Genomic DNA, 26,267 nt, shown 5'->3' with positions numbered 1-26,267 from the left:
TTGACCCACTGCCGCCTCATGCTGACCCACGTGTCCTGTGTTTTAAGTTGTAAACTGACTTGGTGCATTGAAGACTGTAGTTTGGAATTTGAGAATGTCCGTGGTTTCAAGGTGCAGCTTGTATCGGTTACAATGCAGGTTATTCGGGACTATCGATAAGTGTCTCTTTTTGCGGGTGTCCACCAAGTTTTTTTTTATTCGTTCATGGGACGTGGACATCGTTGGCAAGGCCAGCATTTATTGCCCATCCCTAATTGCCCTAGTGAAGGTGGTCGTGAGCCACCTTCTTGACCCGCTGCAGTCCGTGTGGTGAAGGTTCTCCCACAGTGCTGTTAGGAAGGGAATTCCATGATTTTGACCCAGCGACGATGAAGGAACGGTGATATATTTCCAAGTCAGGATGGTGTGTGACTTGGAGGGGAACGTGCAGGTGGTGTTGTTCCCATGTGCCTGCTGCCCTTGTCCTTCTAGATGGTAGAGGTCGCGGGTTTGGGAGGTGCTGTGGAAGAAGCCTTGACTAGTTGCTGCAGTGCATCCTATGGATAGTACGCACTGCAGCCATGGTGCGCAGGTGGTGAAGGGAGTGACTGTTTAGGGTGGTGGATGGGGTGCCAATCAAGCGGGCTGCTTTTTCCTGGATGGTGTCGAGCTTCTTGAGTGTTGTTGGAGCTGCACTCATCCAGGCAAGTGGAGAGTATTCCATCACACTCCTGACTTGTGCCTTGTAGATGGTGGAAAGGCTTTGGGGAGTTAGGAGGTGAGTCACTTGCTGCAGAATACCCAGCCCCTGACCTGCTCTTGTAGCCACTGTATTTATGTGGCTGGTCCGGTTTAGTTTCTGGTCAATGGTGGCCCCCACGATGCTGATGGTGGGGTATTCGGCGATGATGATGCCGTTGAATGTCAAGGGGAGGTGGTTGGACTCTTGTTGGAGATGGTCATTGCCTGGCACTCTTGCCACTTATGAGCCCAAGCCTGGATGTTGTCCAGGTCTTGCTGCATACGGGCACGGACTGCTTCATTATCTGAGGGGTTGCGAATGGAACTGAACACTGTGCAATCATCAGCGAACATCCCCATTTCTGACCTTGTGATGGAGGTTAGATCATTAATGAAGCAACTGAAGATGTTTGGGTCTAGGACACTGCCCTGTGGTTCTCCTGCAGCAATCTCCTGGGGCTGAGATGATTGGCCTCCAACAGCCACTGCCATCTTCCTTTGTGCTAGGCACGACTCCAGCCACTGGAGAGTTTTCCCCCTGATTCCCATTGACTTCAATTTTACTAGGTGCCATACTCGGTCAAATGCTGCCTTGCTGTTGAGGGCAGTTACTCTCACCTCACCTCTGGAATTCAGCTCTTTTGTCCACGTTTGGACCAAGGCTGTAATGAAGTCTGGAGCGGAGTGGTCCTGGCGGAACCCAAACTAAGCATCGGTGAGCAGGTTATTGGTGAATAAATGCCGCTTGATAGTACTGTCAACAACACCTTCCATCACTTTGTTGATAATTGAGAGTAGACTGATGGGGCAGTAATTGGCCAGATTGGATTTGTCCTGCTTTTTGTGGACAGGACATACCTTTGCAATTTTCCACATTGTCGGGTAGATGCCAGTGTTGTAGCTGTACTGGAACAGTTTGGCTAGAGGCGTGGCTAGTTCTGGAGCACAATTCTTCAGCACTGCAGCCGGGATGTTGTCGGGGCCCATAGCCTTTGTTGTATCCAGTGCACTCAGCTGTTTCTTGATATCACATGGAGTGAATCGAATTGGCTGAAGACTGGCTTCTGTGATGGTGGCGATATTGGGAGGAGGCTGAGATGGATCATCCACTCGGCACTAATAGGAAACCTTCTCCCCTCCAGTCTCTGTCTTTTATTTGTTGTGAAATACCAATTGGAAAAGGAGTTGGTCTGTAGCTAACAATGTTAAGATGATGTGTTTCATTGAGATACAATGGGTCTACAGCAAAGCAACTGCCATAAGCTCCAACTGATCTATGCTGGCATTTATGCTCCAAGGAGCCTCCTCCCTGCCTACTTCATCCACCCCTATCGGTATACCCTTCTATTCCCTTTTCCCTCGTGTGCTTATCTAGTTTCCCCTTAAATGCATCTATGCTATTTGCCTCAACCGCTCCTTGTGGTAGCGAGTTCCACATTCTTACCATGCTTTGGGTAAAGAAGTTTCTCCTGAATTCCCTATTGGATTTATTAGTGACCATCTTTATTGTTGACCTCTAGTTTTGGACTCCCCCACAAGTAGAAACATTTTCTCTACATCTACCCTATCAAACCCTTTAATTATCTTAAAGATCCGCAAACTGTTTAGTCTTTCCTGATAAGTATATCCTCTCAGTTCTGGTATCATCCTTGTGATACAGAATTTTTTCGCACCTTCTCCAATGCATCTATATCCTTTCGATAATATGAAGACCAGAACTGTGCAAACTATTCCAAGTGTGGTCTAACCAAGGTTCTATATAAGTTTAACATAACTTCTCTGCTTTTCAATTCTATCCCTCTAGAAATGAACCCCAGTGCTTGGTTTGCCTTATTAACCTGTTTTGCTACTTTTAGGGATTTGTGTACCTGTTCCCTGAGATCCCTTTGTTCCTCCACCCCATTGAGTCTCTTATTATTCAAGCAATACGTGGCCTCCTTATTCATCCTACCAAAATGCACCACCTCACACTTACCGATATTGAAATTCATTTGGCAATTACACGCTCATTCTGCTAATTTATTAATGTCTTCTTGCATTTTAACACGCATTCTTCCTTTGTGTTAATTACAACCCAAATTTCGTGTCACAATTGTAATTCCGATTCCCGAGTCCAAATCGTTGATGTAAATTGCGAAACATAGAAAATAGGAGCAGGAGTAGGCCATTCGGCACTTAGAGCCTGCACCGCCATTCAGTATGATCATGGCTGATCCTCTATCGCAATAACATATTCCCGCTCTCTCCCCATACCCCTTGATGCCTTCTATGTCTAGAAATCTATCTAGCTCCTTAAATATGTTCAGTGACTTGGCCTCCACAGCCATCAGTGGTCAAGAATTCCACAGGTTCACCATCCTCTGAGTGAAGAAATTTCTCCTCATCTCAGTCCTAAATGTCCCACCCCGTATCCCTGAGACTGTGACCCCTCGTTCTCGATTCCCCCAGCCAGGGGAAACATCCTCCCTGCATCCAGTCTGTCTAGTCCTGTCAGAATTTTAAACGTTTCAATGAGATCCCCTCTCATTCTTCCAAACTCAAGTGAATACAGGCCGAGTCGACCCAATCTCTCCATCCCAGGAATCAGTTTAGTGAACCTTCACTGCACTTCCTCTATGGCAAGTATATCCTTTCTTAGCTAAGGAGACCAAAACTGCACACAATACTCCAAGTGTGGTCTCACCAAGGCCCTGTATAACTGCAGTAGGACATCCTTGCTCCTGTACTCAAATCCTCTTGCAATGAAGGCCAACATACTATTTGCCTTCCTAACTCCTTGCTGCACCTGCATGTTTGCTTTCAGTGACTGGTGTACAAGGACACCCAGGTCCCTTTTGTACATCAACATTCCCAATCTATCACCATTTAAATAATACTGTGCCTTTCTGTTTTCCTTCCGAAGTGGATAACTTCACATTTATCCATGTTATACTGCATCTGCCATGTATTTGCCCACTCACTCAACTTGTCTAAATCGCCTTGAAGCCTCTTTGCTTCCTCCTCACAACTCACGTCCCACCTAGTTTTGTGTCGTCAGCAAACTTGGAAATATTACATTTGGTTCCCTCATCCAAATCATTGATATATATTGTGCATAGCTGGGGCCCAAGCACTGATCCCTGCAATACCCCACCAGTCACCGCCTGCCACCCTGAAAAAGACCCATTTATTCCTACTCTCTGTTTCCTATCTGTTAACCAATTTTCAATCCATGCCAGTATATTACCCCCCCAATCCCATGTGCTTCAATTTTGCACACTAACCCCATATGTGGGACTTTATCAAAGGCCTTCTGAAAATCCAAATACACCACATCCATTGGTTCTCCCTTACCTATTCTACCAGTTACATCCTCAAAAAAACTCCAGTAGATTTATCAAACACGATTTCCCTTTCATGAGTCCATGTTGACTTTGTCTAATCGTGTTGATATTTTCTAAGTGTCCTGTTATCACATCCTTTATAATAGCATTTTCCCTACAACTGATGTTAGGCTAACCGGTCTGTAGTTCACTGTTTTCTCTCTCCCTCCTTTTTTAAATAATGGGGTTACATTTGCCACCCTCCAATCTGCAGGAACTGTTCCATAATCTATAGAATTTTGGACGATGACAACCAATACATCCACTATTTTCATGGCTACCTCTTTTAGTACTCTGGGTTGCAGATTATCAGGCCCTGGGGATTTATTGGTTTTCAGTCCCATTAATTTCTCCAGCACTTTTTTTTTTACTAATACTAATTTCCTTTAATTCCTCCTTCTCACTGGACCCTTGGTTTCCTAGCATTTCTGGAAAGTTATGTGTCCTCTTCCGTGAAGACAGAACCAAAGTATTTGTTTAATTGCTCTGTCATTTCCTTGTTCCCCATTATAAATTCACCCATTTCTGACTGCAAGGGGATCTACATTTGTCTTCACTAATCTTTTTTTCTTTTTACATACTTGTAGAAGCTTTTACAGTCCACTTTTATGTTCCTTGCAAGTTTACTCTCATACTCTATATTTTCCCCCTCTTAATCAATCTCTTGGTCCTTTTATGCTGAAGTCTAAACTGCTCCCAATCCTCAGGCTTGCTACTTTTTCTGGCAACTTTCTGACTCCTCTTTGGATCTAATACTATCCTTAATTTCTTTTGTTAGCCATGGTTGGGCCGCTTTTCCTTTTGTGTTTTTGTGGCAGAACGGAATGTACAATTGTTGCAATTCATCATTCGTTCCTTAAATGTTAGCCAATGCCTATCCACTGTCATGCCTTTTAATGAAGCTTCCCAATCTATCATAGCTCACTCACTCCTCATACCATCATAGTTTCCTTTGTTTAGATTTAGGCCCCTAGTTTCAAATTGGACTACTTTACTTTCCATCTTAATGAAGAATTCTATCATGTTATGGTCACTCTTCCCTAAAGGACCCCGCACAACATTGTACAATACCCAGTCTAGGAAGCTTGTTCCCTGGTTGGCTCTTCAACATACTGGTCTAAAAAACCATCTTGTACACTCCAGGAATTATTCTCCACTGTATTATTGCTAATTTGGTTTGGCCAACAGTGGTCCGAGCACCGAACCCTGTGGAACACCACTTTCCACCTTTTGCCAGTCTGAGTAGCTATCCTTAACCTCTACTCTCTTCTAGCCAGCTTGCTACCATTTTGCTACCTGTCCCCTGACTCCACATGTTCTGTCCGGAGTCATGAGTCCCACAATGCAGTACCTTATCGAAGGCTTTTTCAAAATCTAAATATATTACATCTACTGCATTACCCTTGTCTGCTCTTTCTCTTACTACTTCAAAGAATTCAATAAGGTTGGTCAAGCATGACTTTCCCTTTATGAAATCTGTGCTGACTACTCTTTATTATATTTTTGTTTTCTAGATGTTTTTCTATTACATCTTTGAGTAAAGATTCTATTATCTTTCCTACCATCGACGTTAAGATATTAGTCTATAGTTCCATGGTCTTGTTCTATCTCCCTTTTAAAATATGGGAATACATTAGCTGTCCACCAGTCCTCTGGCACTATTCCCTTTTCTAATGAATTTTTATTTATATGTAATAGTGCCTCTGCTATCTCCTCCCTAACTTCTTTTAATATGGTGAATGCAATCCATCCGGACCAGGGGTTTTATACTCTCTAAATTTGATTAGTTTATCAATTATCTCCCCCTCTCTATCTTAAAGGAGATTACCTTGCTCTACGTTGCTTCACCATATCTTATCAAGTCTTCAATAAAATTGAATACGTGGCTCAACTGACAAGCCCTGTAAGCCCTATTGTTTTCTAAATAAGTGTCTTTTTTAATGTAAACCAGGTTAATGTACCTATGCTGTTATCTTTTGAGATGGAAAGATTATTTCCATGGTTGGTGAATTGCAAAAAAAAAACATCAATTCACAAGTAGTGCTAGAAGTGTAAGGGAGAGGTTAGACAATTTGTTTTTCATGGAAAGGATAATTAGAATATGGAATATATTACCACAAGTAGCTATAAGATGAGTACTTGGGAAGAAAAATATTACAAGGTATGGACAAAAGAGCGGAGAAATGGGGTTAGAGTAGATGGCTACAATGTGAAGCTAGTACCAGCACAGCACGATAGGCCAATTAGAGGCACTATGGAGGAACCTGTGTTTGAAACACAATTGTCTTGTTAATTACATGCTTTTTGGTGATGACATTTTGAAGTGCGCTAACTTTGTATTGATCTCTAGGTTTTTATTTTAAAACTAAAGGTTAAAGACCAACAGCGCCAGCTTTCTGCTTTAGAATAAGTTGCGCTCGGCTGTCAAGTGTTTTACCAGGGAGCAAGGGTAACATCATAAATATTTGAAGGAAGTAAATTTTCCTTGCTGTATTAAGGTGCCTGTTCAAAGGGGAATTTGGAACACGTGATTGGCGTTTGGTTGTTTATCAAAAAACTGACTTCAGGCCACATATATGATTATGAAATATAGGCCTGACTCACTAAATGGGATTGATTTAACAAAATCTCCAATCAATAGCGCACACTTAATGTTTATGTCGTTTAACTAAATGTGGGATAATTCAATAAGGTTGTATGGGGTTATGTTGCAAGGAGGTCAGTATGTTGACAAAAGATTATTTGCATCAAATGTTATGCTATTCAGAACTGGCTGATGAGATCTCCAGGCAAAGTCTGTTTTCATGATCTAATTTCATGTTGTAGAGGCATAGTAATTTGACTATCACAGAAGCAGTTTGCTTCATGACTAGGCCAGAAATCTGTGGTGAAAGGGTATGCTGGTAGCGACGAACCGATAAGAAATTTAGTATGGGAGACCAGTTTTTGAAAAATGCACCACGTAGTGTGGCACTGAGCCTCACAGATGAGAACGTCCAGATTTGTTCCTGAATCTGTGTTGCATTAGCTGATCTGTTAAGGCAGCAGTTGAGGTGCTGCAGCTGGCCTTAGTTGGCCCTATGCTTAGGAGGGAGGAAAATGGTGCTAGGGTTTCCTTTATGATCTTTCTGGAAAGCGCATACGTGGACCTTCAGTGATGGTGGTATCAGGCTTAAGTGTGATGTCCTAAGATTAAATAACTTGCTAACACTTGTATTTCATATATGAAGAATGGCTACTTGGTCAAGGCACTGGAGAACTGCCTGCACCTCACCAAAAATCAGTGCCATCAGGAGTGGAGGGAAAAATGTACTTTGTACATTGTGCTCTGTGGCTGAGAAGAGGGTGAATAGAAACATAGAAGTTACAACATGGAAACAGGCCCTTCGGCCCAACATGTCCATGTCGCCCAGTTTATAACACGAAGCTAGACCCAATTGCCTGCACTTGGCCCATATCCCTCTATACCCATCTTACCCATGTAACTGTCCAAATGCTTTTTAAAAGACAAAATTGTACCCGCCTCTACTACTGCCTCTGGCAGCTCGTTCCAGACACTCACCACCCTTTGAGTGAAAAAATTGCCCCTCTGGACCCTTTTTTATCTCTCCCCTCTCACCTTAAATCTATGCCCCCTCGTTATAGACTCCCCTACCTTTGGGAAAAGATTTTGACGATCTACCTTATCTATGCCCCTCATTATTTTATAGACTTCTATAAGATCACCCCTTAACCTCCTACTCTCCAGGGAAAAAAGTCTCAGTCTATCCAACCTCTCCCTATAAGTCAAACCATCAAGTCCCGGTAGCATCCTAGTAAATCTTTTCTGCACTCTTTCTAGTTTAATAATATCCTTTCTATAATAGGGTGACCAGAACTGTACACAGTATTCCAAGTGTGGCCTTACTAATGTCCTGTACAACTTCAACAAGACATCCCAACTCCTGTATTCAATGTTCTGACCAATGAAACCAAGCATGCTGAATGCCTTCTTCACCACCCTATCCACCTGTGACTCCACTTTCAAGGAGCTATGAACCTGTACTCCGAGATCTCTTTGTTCTATAACTCTCCCCAACGCCCTACCATTAACGGAGTAGGTCCTGGCCCGATTCGATCTACCAAAATGCATCACCTCACATTTATCTAAATTAAACTCCATCTGCCATTCATCGGCCCACTGGCCCAATTTATCAAGATCCCGTTGCAATCCTAGATAACCTTCTTCACTGTCCACAATGCCACCAATCTTGGTGTCATCTGCAAACTTACTAACCATGCCTCCTAAATTCTCATCCAAATCATTAATATAAATAACAAATAACAGCGGACCCAGCACCGATCCCTGAGGCACGCCGCTGGACACAGGCCTCCAGTTTGAAAAACAACCCTCTACAACCACCCTCTGTCTTCTGTCGTCAAGCCAATTTTGTATCCAATTGGCTACCTCACCTTTGATGCCATGAGATTTAACCTTATGTAACAACCTACCATGCGGTACCTTGTCAAAGGCTTTGCTGAAGTCCATGTAGACCACGTCTACTGCACAGCCCTCATCTATCTTCTTGGTTACCCCTTCAAAAAACTCAATCAAATTCGTGAGACATGATTTTCCTCTCACAAAACCATGCTGACTGTTCCTAATCAGTCCCTGCCTCTCCAAATGCCTGTAGATCCTGTCCCTCAGGATACCCTCCAACAACTTACCCACCACAGATGTCAGGCTCACCGGTCTGTAGTTCCCAGGCTTTTCCCTGCCGCCCTTCTTAAACAAAGGCACAACATTTGCTACCCTCCAATCTTCAGGCACCTCACCTGTAGTTGTCGATGATTCAAATATCTCTGCTAGGGGACCCGCAATTTCCTCCCTAACCTCCCATAACGTCCTGGGATACATTTCATCAGGTCCCGGAGATTTATCTACCTTGATGCGCGTTAAGACTTCCAGCACCTCCCTCTCTGTAATATTTACACTTCTCAAGACATCGCTATTTATTTCCCCAAGTTCCCTAACATCCATGCCTTTCTCAACCGTAAATACCGATGTGAAATATTCATTCAGGATCTCACCCATCTCTTGTGGTTCCGCACATAGATGACCTTGTTGATCATTAAGAGGCCCTACTCTCTCCCTAGTTACTCTTTTGCCCTTTATGTATTTGTAGAAGCTCTTTGGATTCTCCTTTGCCTTATCTGCCAAAGCAATCTCATGTCCCCTTTTTGCCCTCCTGATTTCTCTCAACTCTACTCCAGCAATCTCTATACTCTTCAAGGGATCCACTTGATCCCAGCTGCCTATGCATGTCATATGCCTCCTTCTTCTTTTTGACTAGGGCCTCAATCTCCCGAGTCATCCAAGGTTCCCTACTTCTACCAGCCTTGCCTTTCACTTTATAAGGAATGTGCTTACCCTGAACCCTGGTTAACACACTTTTGAAAGCCTCCCACTTAGCAGACGTCCCTTTGCCTGCCAACAGACTCTCCCAATCAACTTCTGAAAGTTCATGTCTAATACCATCAAAATTGGCCTTTCCCCAATTTAGAATTTTAACTTTTGGGCCAGACCTATCCTTCTCCATAGCTATCTTAAAACTAATGGAATTATGATCACTAGTCCCAAAGTGATCCCTCACTAACACTTGTATCACCTGCCCTTCCTTATTTCCCAAGAGGTCGTCAAGTTTTGCCCCCTCTCTAGTCGGGCCATCCACATACTGAATGAGAAATTCCTCCTGAATACACTCAACAAATTTCTCTCCATCCAAGTCCCTAATGCTATGGCTGTCCCAGTCAATGTTGGGAAAGTTAAAGTCCCCTACTATTACCACCCTATTTTTCTTGCAGCTGTCTGTAATCTCCTTACATATTTGCTCCTCAATTTCCCATTTACTATTTGGGGGTCTGTAGTACAATCCTATCAAAGTGATCTCTCCCTTCTTATTTTTCAGTTCTACCCATATAGACTCAGTGGGCGAACCCTCGGATATATCCCCTCTCACTACTGCCGTGATGTTCTCCCTAATCAAGAACGCAACTCCCCCTCCTCTCTTACCTCCTGCTCTATCTTTCCTGTAGCATCTGTACCCTGGAACATTGAGCTGCCAGTCCTGCCCCTCCCTTAGCCATGTTTCAGTAATAGCTATAACATCCCAGTCCCATGTACCCATCCATGCCCTGAGTTCATCTGCCTTGCCCATCAGACTACTTGCATTGAAATAAATGCAGTTTAATCTAGACTTCCCTTGGTCTTTGCCCTGCTTTCTCAGACCATCTGTCCGGTCATGTTCTGTACACTCTCCCTTACTGACTTTTGTTTCTGACACCACTTTACTTCCCACTGACTTCCTGCGTCGGTTCCCATCCCCCTGCCACATTAGTTTAAACCCTCCCCAACAGCTCTAGCAAACACTCCCCCTTGGACATTGGTTCCAGTCCTGCCCAGATGCAGACCGTCCAATTTGTACTGGTCCCACCTCCCCCAGAACCAGTTCCAATGGCCCAGGAATTTGAATCCCTCCCTCTTGCACTATCTCTCAAGCCACGTATTCATCCTATCTATCCTGTCATTCCTACTCTGACTAGCCCGTGGCACTGGTTGCAATCCTGAGATTACTACCCTTGAGGTCCTACTCTTTAGTTTAACTCCTAACTCCCTAAATTCAGCTTGTAGGACCTCATCCTGTTTTTTACCTATATCGTTGGTGCCTATATGCACCACGACAACTGGCTGTTCACCCTCCCCCTCCAGAATGTCCTGCAGCCGCTCCGAGACATCCCTGACCCTTGCACCAGGGAGGCAACATACCATCCTGGAGTCTCTGTTGCGTCCGCAGAAACGCCTGTCTATTCCCCTTACAATCGAGTCCCCTATCACTATAGCTCTGCCACTCTTTTTCCTGCCCTCCTGTGCAGCAGAGCCAGCCACGGTGCCATGAACCTGGCCACTGCCACCTTCCCCTGGTGAGCCATCTCCCCCAACAGTATCCAAAACGGTATATCTGTTTTGGAGGGAGATGACCGCAGGGGACCCCTGCACTGCCTTCCTACTCTTCCTCTGTCTGTTGGTCACCCATTCATTATCTCCCTCAGTAATTTTTATCTGTGGTGTGACCAACTCACTGAACGTGCTATCCACGACTTTCTCAGCATCGCGGATGCTCCAAAGTGAGTCCATCCACAGCTCCAGAGCCGTCAAGCGGTCAAACAGTAGCTGCAGCTGGACACACTTCCCGCAGGTGAAGGAATCAGGGACACGGGAAGGATCCCTGAATTCCCACATCCCACAAGAGGAACATGACACGGCTCTGGGATCTCCTGCCATGACTTAACCCTTAAGTTAGCTTAACAACAACTACAATGTCAAGAGAAAAAAGAAGGAAAGAAAAACTACTTCCCACTCCCTTTAAGGAGTTTACTCCTTAAAGGGAGTGGGAAGTAGTTTTTCTTTCCTTCTTTTTTACTTTAGTTGCTGTATAAAAGTAGAAATACTCACCTGAACCTACTCACCAATCAGGTGCCTCCTCTGTGTCGCGTCCCTTTCTGATTCCTGACGTCACTTCGAACTCCGTCGCAGCTCCCTCCGCTCCGATCCGCTCCTCTCAGCAGTTCTCAGCGCTCTGAAATCCCGCCTTTTTATGCGATGCTCCCTCTGCTCCGATCCGCTCCTCTCAGCTGTTCTCTGAAATCCCGCCTTTTTATGCGATGCTCCCTCTGCTCCGATCCGCTCCTCTCAGCTGTTCTCAGCGCTCTGAAATCCAATATAACTTGGGATGTTGGGAATGTGTGAAAAATGGTCAGAGAAAATGTTTAATATCAATGAACATGATAAACCAGCAGGAGGTAAATGACAATTGAAGGACTAGGAAATGAGCAGAAGAGAAACTTTCAATTTGTGTCTTCTCTGCTGAACTGCTCAGTGGCTACCTTATGTCACATGTAGTATGAGTGACTGGAGGCTGTGTTGGCAGGAAATGTGCAGCAAATCTCAAGTCTCCACTTATGCTATAGCTAAATCTGAGCTTTGAAAGAGGGTTATAGATAGATCCAAATATTTTTTTAAATGGTGAAAAGTTAGGAACAGCAGAGGTCCAAAGAGATTTAGGGGACCATGTTCACGGATCACTAAAATATAGTAAAGTACAAAAAATAATCAAAAAGAATAATGGAATGTTAGCCTCTATAACTAGAGGGCTAAAATATAAAGGGGAGGAAGCTTTGCTATAGCTATATAAAGCCCTAGTTAGACCACATCTAGGAGTATTGTGTACAGTTCTGGGCACCACACTGTAGAAAGGATATATTGGCCTTGGAAGGAGTACAGCTCAGATTCACCAGAATGATATCAGGGCTCCAAGGGTTAGATTATGAGGAGAGATTACACAAACTTGGCTTGTGTTCCCTGGAATATAGCAGGTAAAGGGGTGATTTGATTGAGATTTTTGGGATTTTGAAAGGAATTGATAGGGTAGATAGAGAGAAACTTTTTCCATTGGTGGGGGAGTCTAGGACAAAGGGACATAACCTTAAAATCAGAGCCAGGCCATTCAGGAGAGATGTTAGGAAGCACTTCTTCATGCAAAGGGTGGTAGAAGTGTGGAACACTCTCCCACAAAAAGCAACAGATGCTAGCACAGTTAATAATTTTGAATCCGAGATCGGTAGATTTTTGCTAGCTAAGTGTATTAAGGGATATGGAGTTAGGATACAGATCAGCCATGATCTCATTGAATGGCGGAACAGGCTCAAGAGGCTGACTGGCCTACTCCTGTTCCTATAGAAGATGATTTTTGATCTCTGATCAATGCACCTGTAAACAGTTTTTGTATAGTCATTGACACCTAATCAAATATTTTATTAGATTTTCACTAAACTTGATATTCTCCCCCATCACCAACACAACTTGCATATCCTTTAGTCCTTTTAGTCTCTCTGCATCTTCTTACTGATCATTCAACCATTTTCTATTAAGCAGTTTGCAAGTAATTAAAACCATTCTCTCTCTGATCAGTGTATCTGTGGCTGCATGAAAATTCTGTAGATTTGTAAATAGAATTTACATACTTTGCAAAATTACATCTGCAGTGCTGAAGGAGAGATATCCTGTTTTCTCTTCCTCCCACCCTATTTTCTATTGATCTTGTATTATGCATCACCTGAAGCCAGTAAGTTTAGCATACTTTGGGTTAGGGCTAGCAGTGCCAGGGCTCTGAAAGGGGGGCAGTGACTCTTCCTTTTCCCTGTGGAATGAATGCTCTTAGTATGGTAGCTTCTATGATCCATGATCAGGAACTTGGTGTGTGTGGAGGGGGGAAATAAAACTTAAAGCTTCCAGCATTACACTGACTGCTAAACAAAAAAATCAATCTTGGGCTGTACCGTAACTGTTCACTCACTGGGTGTACAACAGTCCTGAAAAATAGGGGACTGAGTGGGGAAGAGAAACTAGGCTACCCTGTAATTGTTACATTAAAAATGTGCAGTTTGTCCAACCTCTGATCAGTAGCGTCTGTTGTCTGTTTCAGATATGAATGAACACAGCTCACGTAGCCACAGTATCTTCCTTATTAATGTCAAACAAGAGAACACTGCAACAGAGCAGAAGCTGAATGGCAAGCTTTATCTGGTTGATTTGGCAGGTAGTGAGAAGGTATGATTAAACATGTTCTTTTACAGTGCTGTACCTTTTTTTGTTTTTTAAAAAAAGTGTTAATCACCCAGCTACTTTGAGATAAAGATTCTGTGATCTCTAGATCAATAGTATGAGAAATATGCCTTAGATGCTCTAAGCTTAATTTTTTTCATGAAAATCTTAGCACCTTCAGGCTGAAATTGACCCCCAAAGTGTGGCAAGTCTTAGTTTTGGTCAAAACTTAAAACACATTCCTGTAATATTTCTCTCAATTTGCTAATGTTTCAGCTCTTATTTGCATAATACAAGGTTCTAACAAACATTTTAGGAACAAAGCTAATTAGTGCCAAGTCATGTCCAATGCCATGTCATGTTGTGAGTCACAAGCATCTGAGAGATAACAAACCAGTAGCAATCAAATGAGGATGTCTATGTGCCATTTTTTTTTTAAAAAAGAGGGTTTAGCCAACTTGGCTTAATGGAGGCTTAACTTTGAGAGGACACTGAGATATAGGGAACAGGGTGCTACAGCAGGTCTTAATGTAAAGCTAGATTTGCACAACAAGTTAGGGAGCATCTGAAAGAGGTAAGATAATATTTCATTTGATGCTCTTAAATCAGATTGGGCATGCTCTGTAATAGGACTGGTTAACACAAAGCTAGGAGAGGACAACAGTTAGATAATTCATTTCCTGTTGTCCTCTAAACTAAAAATAAATCCAAACTAGACAGCACAATGATCTTCCCTGTCTGCCAAAGCTTCTAACTGAAGTGAATTTGCATCATTATACAGTTCCTGGCACTGTTCCGCAAATGTATTAAAGTGCTGTTAGCCTTTTTGGCAATTTGATTCATAGATGTATTGATTGCCTTTCGAAAGGGAGGCTGCAACACTAAAAAAACATATTTCTTGAAATAGATTGAAGTGTGACTTTCACACAGTTTTTGTGACTGTAGAGGTTATGTTATTGTATTCCAGAGACCTGGAGTAATAATTCAGAGAACGTGAGTTCAAATTCCACCATGGCAGTTTGGGAATTTGAATTCAGTTAAAATCTGGAAATAAAAAAGCTGATATCAGTTTTTTTTTTAAATGACCATGAAGCCATCGGATTGTTGTGAAAAGCCCAGCTGTCCTTCCCCGGTCAGGCCAATTTGTGACTCCAGTCCCACACTGTGGTTGACTCTAAGCTGCCCTCTGAAGTGGCTTAACAAGCCATTCATTTGTATCAAACCACTGCAGCATTGTGGAAGCTCACAGTCACTATGTGGACTGTGGGGTTCAAGAAAGCCCACCGCCACCTTCTAAGGGAAACTAGGGATGGGTAATAAATGGTGGCCTTGCCAGCAATGCTCACAAGCCAAGAATAAAGAAACAACTGAAGTTGGCCCCTAAACATGAAGTTGATTGTTCAAATCCTATGAGGTGCCTTTCACTTAAACTCCCTTGCCTTGTTTGTGGAAGGGGGAGTGAATGGGATTTGCTCTTGTTCATTTACTTGTTCATAAGCAACATTGTTTGTCAAAGGTTTTGGTTTGAACTGACTTGCCCTTCTGATTTAATGATGTGTGGTAGTAATAGAGTCATAGAGTTATACAGCACGGATAGAGGCCCTTCGGCCCATCGTGTCCACGCCGGCCATCAGCCCTGTCTACTCTAATCCCATATTCCAGCATTTGGTCCGTAGCCTTGTATGCTATGGCATTTCAAGTGCTCATCCAAATGCTTCTTGAATGTTGTGAGGGTTCCTGCCTCCACAACCCTTTCAGGCAGTGAGTTCCAGACTCCAACCACCCTCTGGGTGAAAAAGTTCTTTCTCAAATCCCCTCTAAACCTCCCGCCTATTACCTTGAATCTATGTCCCCTTGTTATAGAACCCTCAACGAAGGGAAAAAGCTCCTTCGTATCCATCCTATCTGTGCCCCTCATAATTTTGTACACCTCAATCGTGTCCCCCCTCAGCCTCCTCTGCTCCAAGGAAAACAAACCCAATCTTCCCAGTCTCTCTTCATAGCTGAAGCGCTCCAGCCCTGGTAACATCCTGGTGAATCTCCTCTGCACCCTCTCCAAAGCGATCACATCCTTCCTGTAGTGTGGCGACCAGAACTGCACACAGTACTCCAGCTGTGGCCTAACCAGTGTTTTATACAGCTCCATCATAACCTCCTTGCTCTTATATTCTATGCCTCGGCTAATAAAGGCAAGTATCCCATATGCCTTCTTTACCACCTTATCTACCTGTTCCGCCGCCTTCAGGGATCTGTGAACTTGCACACCAAGATCCCTGAAGTAATGTGAAAGAATGGGGAAACTATTTTTAAAAACTCAATCATTGTACTTTTTTGTTGTTGAAAAAAATTCCCCATTTAGGTCAGTAAAACTGGAGCAGAAGGGTCTGTACTAGATGAAGCTAAGAATATCAACAAGTCTCTGTCAGCATTGGGGAATGTCATTGCTTCTCTAGCAGAATCAAGTGTGAGTATTGAACGTGAACTGTTTGGTAAATGTTGTGAGAACAAGGTTTTTTCCTGTGCATGCCTTTGAAACTTAACTAAACAGGCTGTAACACCTTACATGCAGGTGTCTGTTCCTCTTTTTATTTTCCTGTGAAGTGCCTCGAGATGTTTTCAATGTCAAAAGTGCTATATGAATGCAAGTTGCTATTGAAGAAGAATCTGATGGGCATAGAAAAGTAAACATAGATTTGTACATAAAGTATGTTTTTAAAACCTTGGTTGTTCTTTTAGACGTATGTACCATACCGTGACAGCAAAATGACCAGAATTTTACAGGATTCACTGGGTGGTAATTGCCGAACCACAATAGTTATTTGCTGCTCTCCATCATCCTACAATGAAGCAGAGACTAAAACTACACTGATGTTTGGTCAGAGGTAAGTAAACTGTATTTTAGAAATTATTATAAATGTTTTTTTTTGCAGAGGTAGAAGGTAGTATCCTGGAAGAGTCCTGTACCAGTAAGGGGGTATCCTGTATTCATGCTAGGTTATTTCCTTGTTACAGTTGATTTTAAAACCACAGGGATCTTTCAAGATTTTGTTTGCTTAGATAAAAATATTCTGCTGTGTCCATCTTTTACAATTCTCTTTTTTTAAAAATGTATAACAGTTTAAGGAGAACTTCCCTGAGTCTCATTGCAAAGCTGAAAATAAAATGTGATTTATATAGTAACTTTCAATAGAATTGTAGAAATAGGCAGACTAATTTTATTCTAAGGGTCAAAACTGAAACTCACTTTTTTGCCATTTTTCTCCCCTTCCATCTCATCCTCTCCTGAAGCTGTTGACTCTTTGCTGAATTATGTTTCCCAGCAGGGGATCTGTCGCCCTCTGTTACCTTGTCCAGGTATCGACTATTGAACCTACTTTCACCACCCATTCAGGCAGTGCATTCCAGATCATAATAACTCGCTGCGTTTAAAAGAAAAAATGCCTCCTCATCTTGTCCCCCTGGCTTTTTTCCCCACTTATTTTAAATCTGTCCCCTCTGGTTACTGACCCTCCAGCCTTAATCCCAACTAGTGCCACATTAGGATCAGATCTGTGCTATTGGCTCCTGCCACCTATGAGCTCAATTTCACACAGGACCCTCACAGCCAGTAGATAGAGGAAAACTTCATCGCATCAGTTTGGGCTGGATTTATATTTATATAGTGCTTTTAATGCAGGAAACGTCCTGAGGAGAATAGGGTAACCAAGCAGTAGCAAAAGAGTGATGGTGGGGAGAGAGTAAGAAGGCAGAAGAGTTTAGGGAGAGAATTCTAGAGAGCAGGGTTAAGACTGCTGAAGGTTAAATCAGATCCCAGAGGCTGAAGGCCAGTCTCTAGTTCCCTATGACCTGGTGGGTAACTCTGTGTGGTATCAATGTGTCTATGCATTGGGAGTACAAGAATGCATCTTGAGTCCACAGTAAATTTAGTAGCATCAGAAACCACTTGTGGACAGTGTTTCTTTACCATTTATAAATACCTTCCAAAAAAAGTATTTGCAGTATCATATTGCAGAATATAGTATGTACCTAGAACATAAGAAGTAGGAGCAGGAGAAGGCCATACGGCCCCTTGAGCCTGTGCTGCCATTCAATCAGATCATGACCGATCTTCGACCTCAACTCCACTTTCCTGCCTGATCCCCATATCCCTCAATTTCCCCTAGAGTCCACAAATTTATCCATCTCAGCCTTCAATATATTCAGTGACTCAGCATCCACAGCCCTCTGGGTTAGTGAATTCCAAAGATTCACAACCCTCTGCGTGAAGATATTGCTCCTCATCTCAGTCTTGAATGGCCGACCTCTTATCCTGCAACTATGCCCCCTAGTTCTAGACTCTCTAGCCAGGGGAAACAATCTCTCAGCACCTTCCCTGTCAAGCACCCTAATAATCTTAAATGTTTCAATTAGATTACCTCATTCTTCTAAACTCCAGAGAGAATAGGCCCATTCTATTCAATCTCTCCACATAGGACAACCTTCTCATCCCAGGAATCAATCTAGTGAGCCTTAGTTGTACCGCCTCCAAGGCAAGTATATCCTTCCTTTGATAAGGAGACCAAAACTGTATGCAGTACTCCAGGTGAGGTCTCACTATAAAGCCCTGTACAACTGTCGTAAGACTTCCTTACTTTTGTACTCCAACCCCCTTGCAATAAAGGCCAACACGCCATTTTCTTTCCTAATTGCCTGCTGTACCTGCATACTAACTTTTTGTGTTTCTTGTACGAGGACACCCAAGTCTCTCTGAACACCAACATTTAATAGTTTCTCACCATTTAAAAAATATTTTGTTTTTCTATTCTTCCTACCAAAGTGAATAACCTCACATTTCCCCCATTATACTCCATCTGCCACCTTCTTGTCCACTTACTTAATCTGTCCATATCCCTTTGCAGACTCTTTGTGTCCTCCTCACAGCATACTTTCCTACCTAGCTTTGTATCGTCAGCAAACTTGGATACATTACACTCGGTCCCTTCATCTAAGTCATTAATATAGATTGTAAATAGCTGAGGCCCAAGCACTGATCCTTGCGGCACCCTACTAGTTACAGCCTGCCAACCTGAGAATGACCCGTTTATTCCTACTGTTTTCTGTCTGATGGCCAATCCTCTATCCATGCTAATATATTACCCCAACCCCATGAGCCCTTACCTTGTGTAACAACCTTTTATATGGCATTTTATCGAATGCCTTTTGAAAATCCAAATATACAACATCCACTGGTTCCCTTTTATCTACCCTGCTAGTTACATCCTCAAAAAAAAATTGTCAAACATGATTTCCCTTTCATAAAACCATGTTGACTCTGCCGAATCATATTCTGATTTTCTAAGTGCCCTGTTACCACTTCCTTAATACTGGATTCCAGCATTTTCCTGACGACTGATGTCAGGCTAACTGGCCTGTAGTTTCCTGTTTTCTCTCTCCCTCCCTTCTTGAATAGCAGGGTAACATTTGCTACCTTCCAGTCCACTGGGACTGTTCCAGAATCTAAAGAATTTTGGAAGATCATAACCAATGCATCTGCTATCTCTGCAGCCACCTCTTTTAGAACCCCAGGATGTAGGCCATCGGGTCCTACCGAGCAATATCTGTGTTGAGATTGTGCTATGGAAAGAGCTTTACTCTTTATCTAACCTGTGCTGTACCTGCTGTGGCTCTGCTTGATGGGACAGTGTAGAGGGAGCTTTACTCGAGGAGCATTCAGATGAACTGATAGAGGTCTGAGGTGACCTGACACAGGTCTTTAAGATTATGAAAGGATTTGATAGGGTAGACATACAGAAGATGTTTTCACTTGAGGAGGAGACTAAAACTAGGGGCCATAAATATAAGGCAGTCACTAATAAATCCAATAAATAATTCAGGAGGGTGGTGAGGAACATAGAAAGATAGGACCAGGAGTCGGCTATTTAGCCCCTCAAGCCTGCCCCACCATTCAATGAGATCATTGTTGATCTGTGACCAAACTCCTTAGTCCCATATCCCTTAATACATTTGGTTAACAAAAATCTATCAATCTCAGATTTAAAATTAACAATTGAGCTAGCAACAACTGCCGTTTGCGGAAGAGAGTTCCAAACTTCTACCACCCTTTGTGTGCAGAAATGTTTCCTAACTTCACTCCTGAAAGCCCTGGCTCTAATTTTTAGGCTATGTCCCCTAGTACTAGACACCCCAACCAGCGGAAATAGTTTCTCGCTATCTACCCTATCCGTTCCCCTTAATATCTTGAAAATTTTGATCAAATCACCCCTTAATCTTCTAAATTCCAGGGAATACAACCCACGTATTGAGATTATGAGCCTTTATAGCAGGATGGTTGACTGGTAGCCATCATCATAGCTGAGCCAAATCTTGTCCAATGTGTGATGGCTGTACATGCACACTTCCAGCAGGGGTAGCAGATAGACATCAGGAATGGGAACCCTGGCTGATATTCTTTTTCCTTCCTCCACATTATAGGGCGAACTGAGACCAATTGTTGAGTCCTTACTCTAATCCAGTTGTGATCAGCAGATGAATGAGTACATTCTTGATCTGTATGGCTCAACTTGCTGAATTGCCACTTTAAAATCTGTTTTCCGTTAAATGCGTTTTTAACTCTTATAATCTGTGTTGATGGTCTTGAGTTCTTAACAATATCAAATTACTAATTGGGGGCCTATGAATTCCAAACTTGACTCGCGTTCTTGCCACTGTTTTAAAAGCAGCAAGTTCACGGCACAAAACTGTCCATTTTTTTTTATTCGTTCATGGGATCTGGGCGTCGCTGGCGAGGCCAGCATTTATTGCCCATCCCCAATTGCCCTTGAGAAGATGGTGGTGAGCTGCCTCCTTGAACTGCTGCAGTCTTGTGGTGAAGGTTCTCCCACAGTGCTGTTAGGGAGTTCCAGGATTTTGACCCAGCGACGATGAAGGAACGGCGATATATTTCCAAGTCGCGATGGTGTGTGACTTGGAGGGGAATGTGCAGGTGGTGGTCCCATGTGCCTGCGGCTCTTGTTGTTCCAGGTGGTGCAGGTGCTGTTGAAGAAGCCTTGGCGAGTTGCTGCAGTGCATCCTGTGGATGGTACACATTGCAGCCACAGTGCGCCGGTGGTGAAGGGAGTGAATGTTTAGGGTGGTGGATGGGGTGCCAATCAAGCGGGCTGCTTTGTCCTGGATGGTGTCAAGCTTCTTGAGTGTCGTTGGAGCTGCACTCATCCAGGCAAGTGGAGAGTATTCCATCACACTCCTGACTTGTACCTTGCAGATGGTGGAAAGGCTTTGAAGAGTCAGGAGGTGAGTCACTCGCCACAGAATACCCAGCCTCTGACCTGCTCTTGTAGCCACAGTATTTATATGGCTGGTCCAGTTAAGTTTCTGGTCAATGGTGACCCCCAGGATGTTGATGGTGGGGGATTCGGCGATGGTAATGCCATTGAATGTCAAGGGGAGGTGGCTGGACCCTCTCTTGTTGGAGGTAGTCATTGCCTGGCACTTGTCTGGCGCGAATGTTACTTGCCACTTATCAGCCCAAGCCTGGATGTTGTCCAGGTCTTGCTGTATGCGGGCACGGACTGCTTCATTATCTGAGGGGTTGCGAATGGAACTGAACACTGTGCAATCATCAGTGAACATCCCCATTTCTGACCTTATGATGGAGGGAAGGTCATTGATGAAACAGCTGAAGATGGTTGGGCCTAAGACACTGCCGTGAGGAACTCCTGCAGCAATTTCCTGGGGCTGAGATGATTGGTCTCCAGCAACCACTACCATCTTCCTTTGTGCTAGGTATGACTCCAGCCACTGGAGAGTTTTCCCCCTGATTCCCATTGACTTCAATTTTACTTGGGCTCCTTGGTGCCACACTCGGTCAAATGCTGCCTTGATGTCAAGGGCAGTCACTCTCACCTCACCTCTGGAATTCAGCTCTTTTGTCCATGTTTGGACCAAGGCTGTAATGAGGTCTGGAGCCGAGTGGTCCTGGCAGAACCCAAACTGAGCATCGGTGAGCAGGTTATTGGTGAGTAAGTGCCGCTTGATAGCACTGTCGACGACACCTTCCATCACTTTGATGATTGAGAGTAGACTGATGGGGCAGTAATTGGCCGGATTGGATTTGTCCTGCTTTTTGTGGACAGGACATACCTGGGCAATTTTCCACATTGTCTGGTAGATGCCAGTGTTGTAGCTGTACTGGAACAGCTTGGCTAGAGGCGCAGCTAGTTCTGGAGCACAATTCTTCAGCACTATAGCCGGGATGTTGTCGGGGCCCATAGCCTTTTTCTGTATCCAGTGCACTCAGCCGTTTCTTGATATCACATGAAGTGAATCCAATTGGCTGAAGACTGGCTTCTGTGAAGGCGAGGATATCGGGAGGAGGCCGAGATGTATCATCTACTCGGCACTTCTGGCTGAAGATGGTTGCAAACGCTTCAGCCTTGTCTTTTTCACTCACGTGCTGGACTCTGCCATCATTGAGGACAGAGCCTTCTCCTCCCGTTAGTTGTTTAATTGTCCACCACCATTCACGACTGGATGTGGCAGGACTGCAGAGCTTTGATCTGATCCGTTGGTTGTGGAATTGCTTAGCTCTGTCTATCGCATATTGCTTCCGCTGTTTAGCATGCAGGTAGTCCTGAGTTGTAGCTTCACCAGGTTGGCACCTCATTTTTAGGTACACCTGGTGCTGCTCCTGGCATGCTCTTCTACACTCATTGAACCAGGGTTGATCCCCTGGCTTGTTGGTAATGGTAGAGTGAGGAATATGCCGGGCCATGAGGTTACAGATTGTGCTGGAATACAATTTTGCTGCTGCCCCACAGCGCCTCATGGATGCCCAGTTTTGAGCTGCTGGATCTGTTCTGAATCTATCCCATTTAGCACGGTGATAGTGCCACACAACACGTTGGATGGTGTCCTCAGTGCGAAGATGGGACTTCCAATACTGTCATTGACAGATGCATTTGCGACAGGTAGATTGGTGAGGACGAGGTCAAGTAGGTTTTTCCCTCGTGTTGGTTCGCTCACCATCTGCCGCAGGCCCAGTCTGGCAGCTGTCCTTCAGGGCTCGGTCAGTAGTGGTGCTACCGAGCCACTCTTGGTGATGGACATTGAAGTCCCCCACCCAGAGTACATTGTGTGCCCTTGCTACCCTCAGTGCTTCCTCCAAGTGGTGTTCAACATGGAGGAGGACTGCTTCATCAGCTGAGGGAGGGCGGTAGGTGGTAATCAGCAGGAGGTTTCCTTGCCCATGTTTGACCTGATGCCATGAGACTTCATGGGGTCCAGGGCCACTCACTCCTGACTGTATATCACTGTACCACCACCTCTGGTGGGTCTGTCCTGCCAGTGGGACAGGACATACCCAGGGATGGCGATGGAAGAGTCTGCGACGTTAGCTGAAAGGCATGATTCTGTGAGTATGGCTATGTCAGGCTGTTGCTTGACTAGTCTGTGGGACAGCTCTCCCAATTTTGGCACAAGTCCCCAAATGTAAGTGAGGAGGACTTTGCAAGGTCGACTGGGCTTGGTTTGCCTTTGTCGTGTCCGGTGCCTAGTGGACCGATGCAGGTTGGTCCGTCCGGTTTTACTCTTATTATGACTTTTTGTAGCGAGATTATACAACTGAGTGGCTTGCTAGGCTTGCTAGAATCAACCACATTGCTGTGGGTCTGGAGTCACACATAGGCCATACTGGGTAAGGACAGCAGGTTTCTTTCCCTAAAGGACATTAGTGAACCAGATGGGTTTTTAACGACAATCCGGTAGTTTCATGGCCACCATTACTGATACTAGTTTTTTTTTTAAATTCCAGATTTTATTGAATTAATTGAATTTAAATTCCCCAGCTGCCGTGGTGGGATTTGAACTCATGACTCCGGATTATTAGACCAGGTCTCTGGATTACTAGTCCAGTAACATAACCACTATGCTACCGTACCCCTGTACTAAACTAATTGTATCAATCATAGAGGCCATGAGGATGATTGAAATTGGAAATGGAAAGTCATACCAATAGTGTTAGGTTCCATTCGCATGGCCTCAGATGATGAGGCAGTCCGTGTCCGCATGCAGCAAGACCTGGACAACAACTAGGCCTGGGCTTATAAGTGGCAAGTAACATTCGCGCCAGACAAGTGCCAGGCAATGACCATCTCCAACCAGAGAGAGAGTCTAACCACCTCCCCTTGACATTCAACGGCATTACCATCGCCAAATCCCCCACCATCAACATCCTGGGGGTCACCATTGACCAGAAACTTAACTGGACCAGCCACATAAATACCATGGCTACAAGAGCAGGTCAGAGGCCGGGTATTCTGCGGCGAGTGATTCACCTCCTGACTCCCCAAAGCCTTTCCACCATCTACAAGGCACAAGTCAGGAGTGTGATGGAATACTCTCCACTTGCCTGGATGAATGCAGCTCCAACAACACTCAAGAAGCTCGACACCATCCAGGATAAAGCAGCCCGCTTGATTGGCACCCCATCCACCACCCTAAACATTCACTCCCTTCACCACTGGCGCACTGTGCATCATCCACAGGATGCACTGCAGCAACTTGCCACGGCTTCTTCGACAGCACCTCCCAAACTCACGACCTCTACCACCTAGGAGGACAAGGGCAGAAGGCATATGGGAACAACACCACCTGCATGTTCCCCTCCAAGTCACACACCATCCTGACTTAGAAATATATTGTCGTACCTTCATCGTCGCTGGGTCAAAATCCCGGAACTCCCTTCCTAACAGCACTGTGGGAGAACCTTCACCACACGGACTGCAGCGGTTCAAGAAGGCGGCTCACCACTACCTTCTCCAGGGCAATTAGGGATGAGCAATAAATGCTGGCCTCGCCAGTGACTCCCCCATCCCATGATCGAATAAAAAAAAGGTGTAGTTGGGTTATCACACTATTGGGACATTGTAGAGAGAACTCTATCTTGAATCTGATTTGGGAATACTTGTTCTGAATGAGTACAAAAAGTGGAAAAACATTCCATCCATTTTTTTCTCATCTTCCAAGCACCATAGGAGAAATATCTTGTAGGCATTGCCCTCCTAAGACATTTCTTAGTGTGGTGTATGTACTGAGTGCCTATTGAAGAGTGTAGTGCTGTGTTTATGTAAATAGCTTAATATGCTTGGAGTTACATAGAATTTACAGCACAGATACAGGCCATTCGGCTGGTGTTTATGCTCCACGTGAGCCTCCTCCCACTCTATTTACTTCATCTGCTATCAACCTCCTATTTCTTTCTCCCTCATGTACTTGTCTAGCTTCCTGTTAAATGCATTTATGCTATTCGCCTCAACCACTCCGAGTTCCACTTTCTCACCACTGAGTGAAGTTAGTCCTGAATTCCTGATTGGATTCATTAGTGACTATCTTATATTTATGTCCTCTAGTTTTGGACTCTCCCACAAGTGGAAACATCATCTCCATGTATATTCTATCAAACCTTTTCATAATTTTAAAAACCTCTTAGGTCACCTCAAAGTCTTCAGTTTTCTAGAGAAAAGAGCCCTAGCCTGTTCAGTCTTTCCTGATAGTTGTACACTGAGTTCTGGTATCATTATTGTAAATCTTTTTTGTACTTTCTCCAGTGCTTCTATACCTTTTTTTGTACTGTGGAGACTAGAATTGTGCAGAGTACTCCCAAGTGTGGTCTAATCAAGGCTCAATATAAGTTCTAACATAATTTCTCTGCTTTTGAATTATATTCCTCTAGAAATGAAATTTTTATGGCTTTGTTAACCTGTGTTGCTACTTTTAATGATTTGTGTATCCATACCCCTTGATCCTTCTGCGACTCTACCCCATTTAGTCTCTTATTTTACCAGGAATAGGTGGCCTGCTTGTTTCTCCCACTGAAATGCCCCACCTCACACTTACCTATATTGAAACTCATTTGCCATTTCAGCGCCCATTCTACAAGTTTGTTAACGTCTTGTATTTTGTCTCGGGACTCCTCAGTATTAACTATACTCCCCAGTTTGGTGTCATTTGCAAATTTTGATATTGTACTTCAGATTTCTGAATCCACATCATTTATGTAAATAGTGAACAATAGTGGTCCCAGCACCGATCCTTGTGAAACACTATTTCTCACTTTCTGCCAATCTGAGTAAATACCTACTCTGTTTTGTAGCCAGTTTGCTACCCATTCTGCTACTTGTTCCCTGATTCCACATGCTCTGACCTTAGTCATGAGTCTACTATGTGGTACCTTATCGAAGGCCTTTTGAAAGTCCGTGTACATCACATCCACTGCATTGTCTACTCTTTCTGTTACTTCAAAGAATTCAATAAGGTTGGTCAAGCATGACCTGCCCGTTTGAAATCCGTGCTGACTGTTCTTTATTATAGTTTTGGTTTCTAGATGTATTTATTTTACATCTTTGAATAAAGATTCCAATATCTTTCCTGCCACTGACGTTAAGCTAACTGGTCTATAGTTCTAGAACGAGGGGTAGGACATTTAGGACTGAGATTAGGAGAAATTTCTTCACTCAGAGGGTGGTGAACCTGTGGAATTCTCTACCACA

General features: G+C 43.9%; 1 protein-coding gene across 2 annotated transcripts in view; it reads left to right on the top strand.

The window, feature by feature from the left end:
• The window catches only part of LOC137344482 (kinesin-1 heavy chain), a 123,380-nt gene that overhangs the window by 53,448 nt on the left and 43,665 nt on the right, over positions 1-26,267 (top strand). For both annotated transcript variants that reach the window (XM_068007481.1, XM_068007477.1), the window contains exons 8-10: positions 13,604-13,728; positions 16,082-16,186; positions 16,459-16,604. In XM_068007481.1, the coding sequence (XP_067863582.1) occupies positions 13,604-13,728; positions 16,082-16,186; positions 16,459-16,604 (376 nt within the window). The remainder of the gene's footprint in view (positions 1-13,603; positions 13,729-16,081; positions 16,187-16,458; positions 16,605-26,267) is intronic.

Source organism: Heptranchias perlo, chromosome 2 (assembly GCF_035084215.1).
Source record: "Heptranchias perlo isolate sHepPer1 chromosome 2, sHepPer1.hap1, whole genome shotgun sequence".
In the NCBI taxonomy this organism is placed as follows: Eukaryota; Metazoa; Chordata; class Chondrichthyes; order Hexanchiformes; family Hexanchidae; genus Heptranchias; species Heptranchias perlo.
Note: the sequence above shows the minus strand (reverse complement) of the source record. Positions and strands in the feature narration are given on the sequence as shown.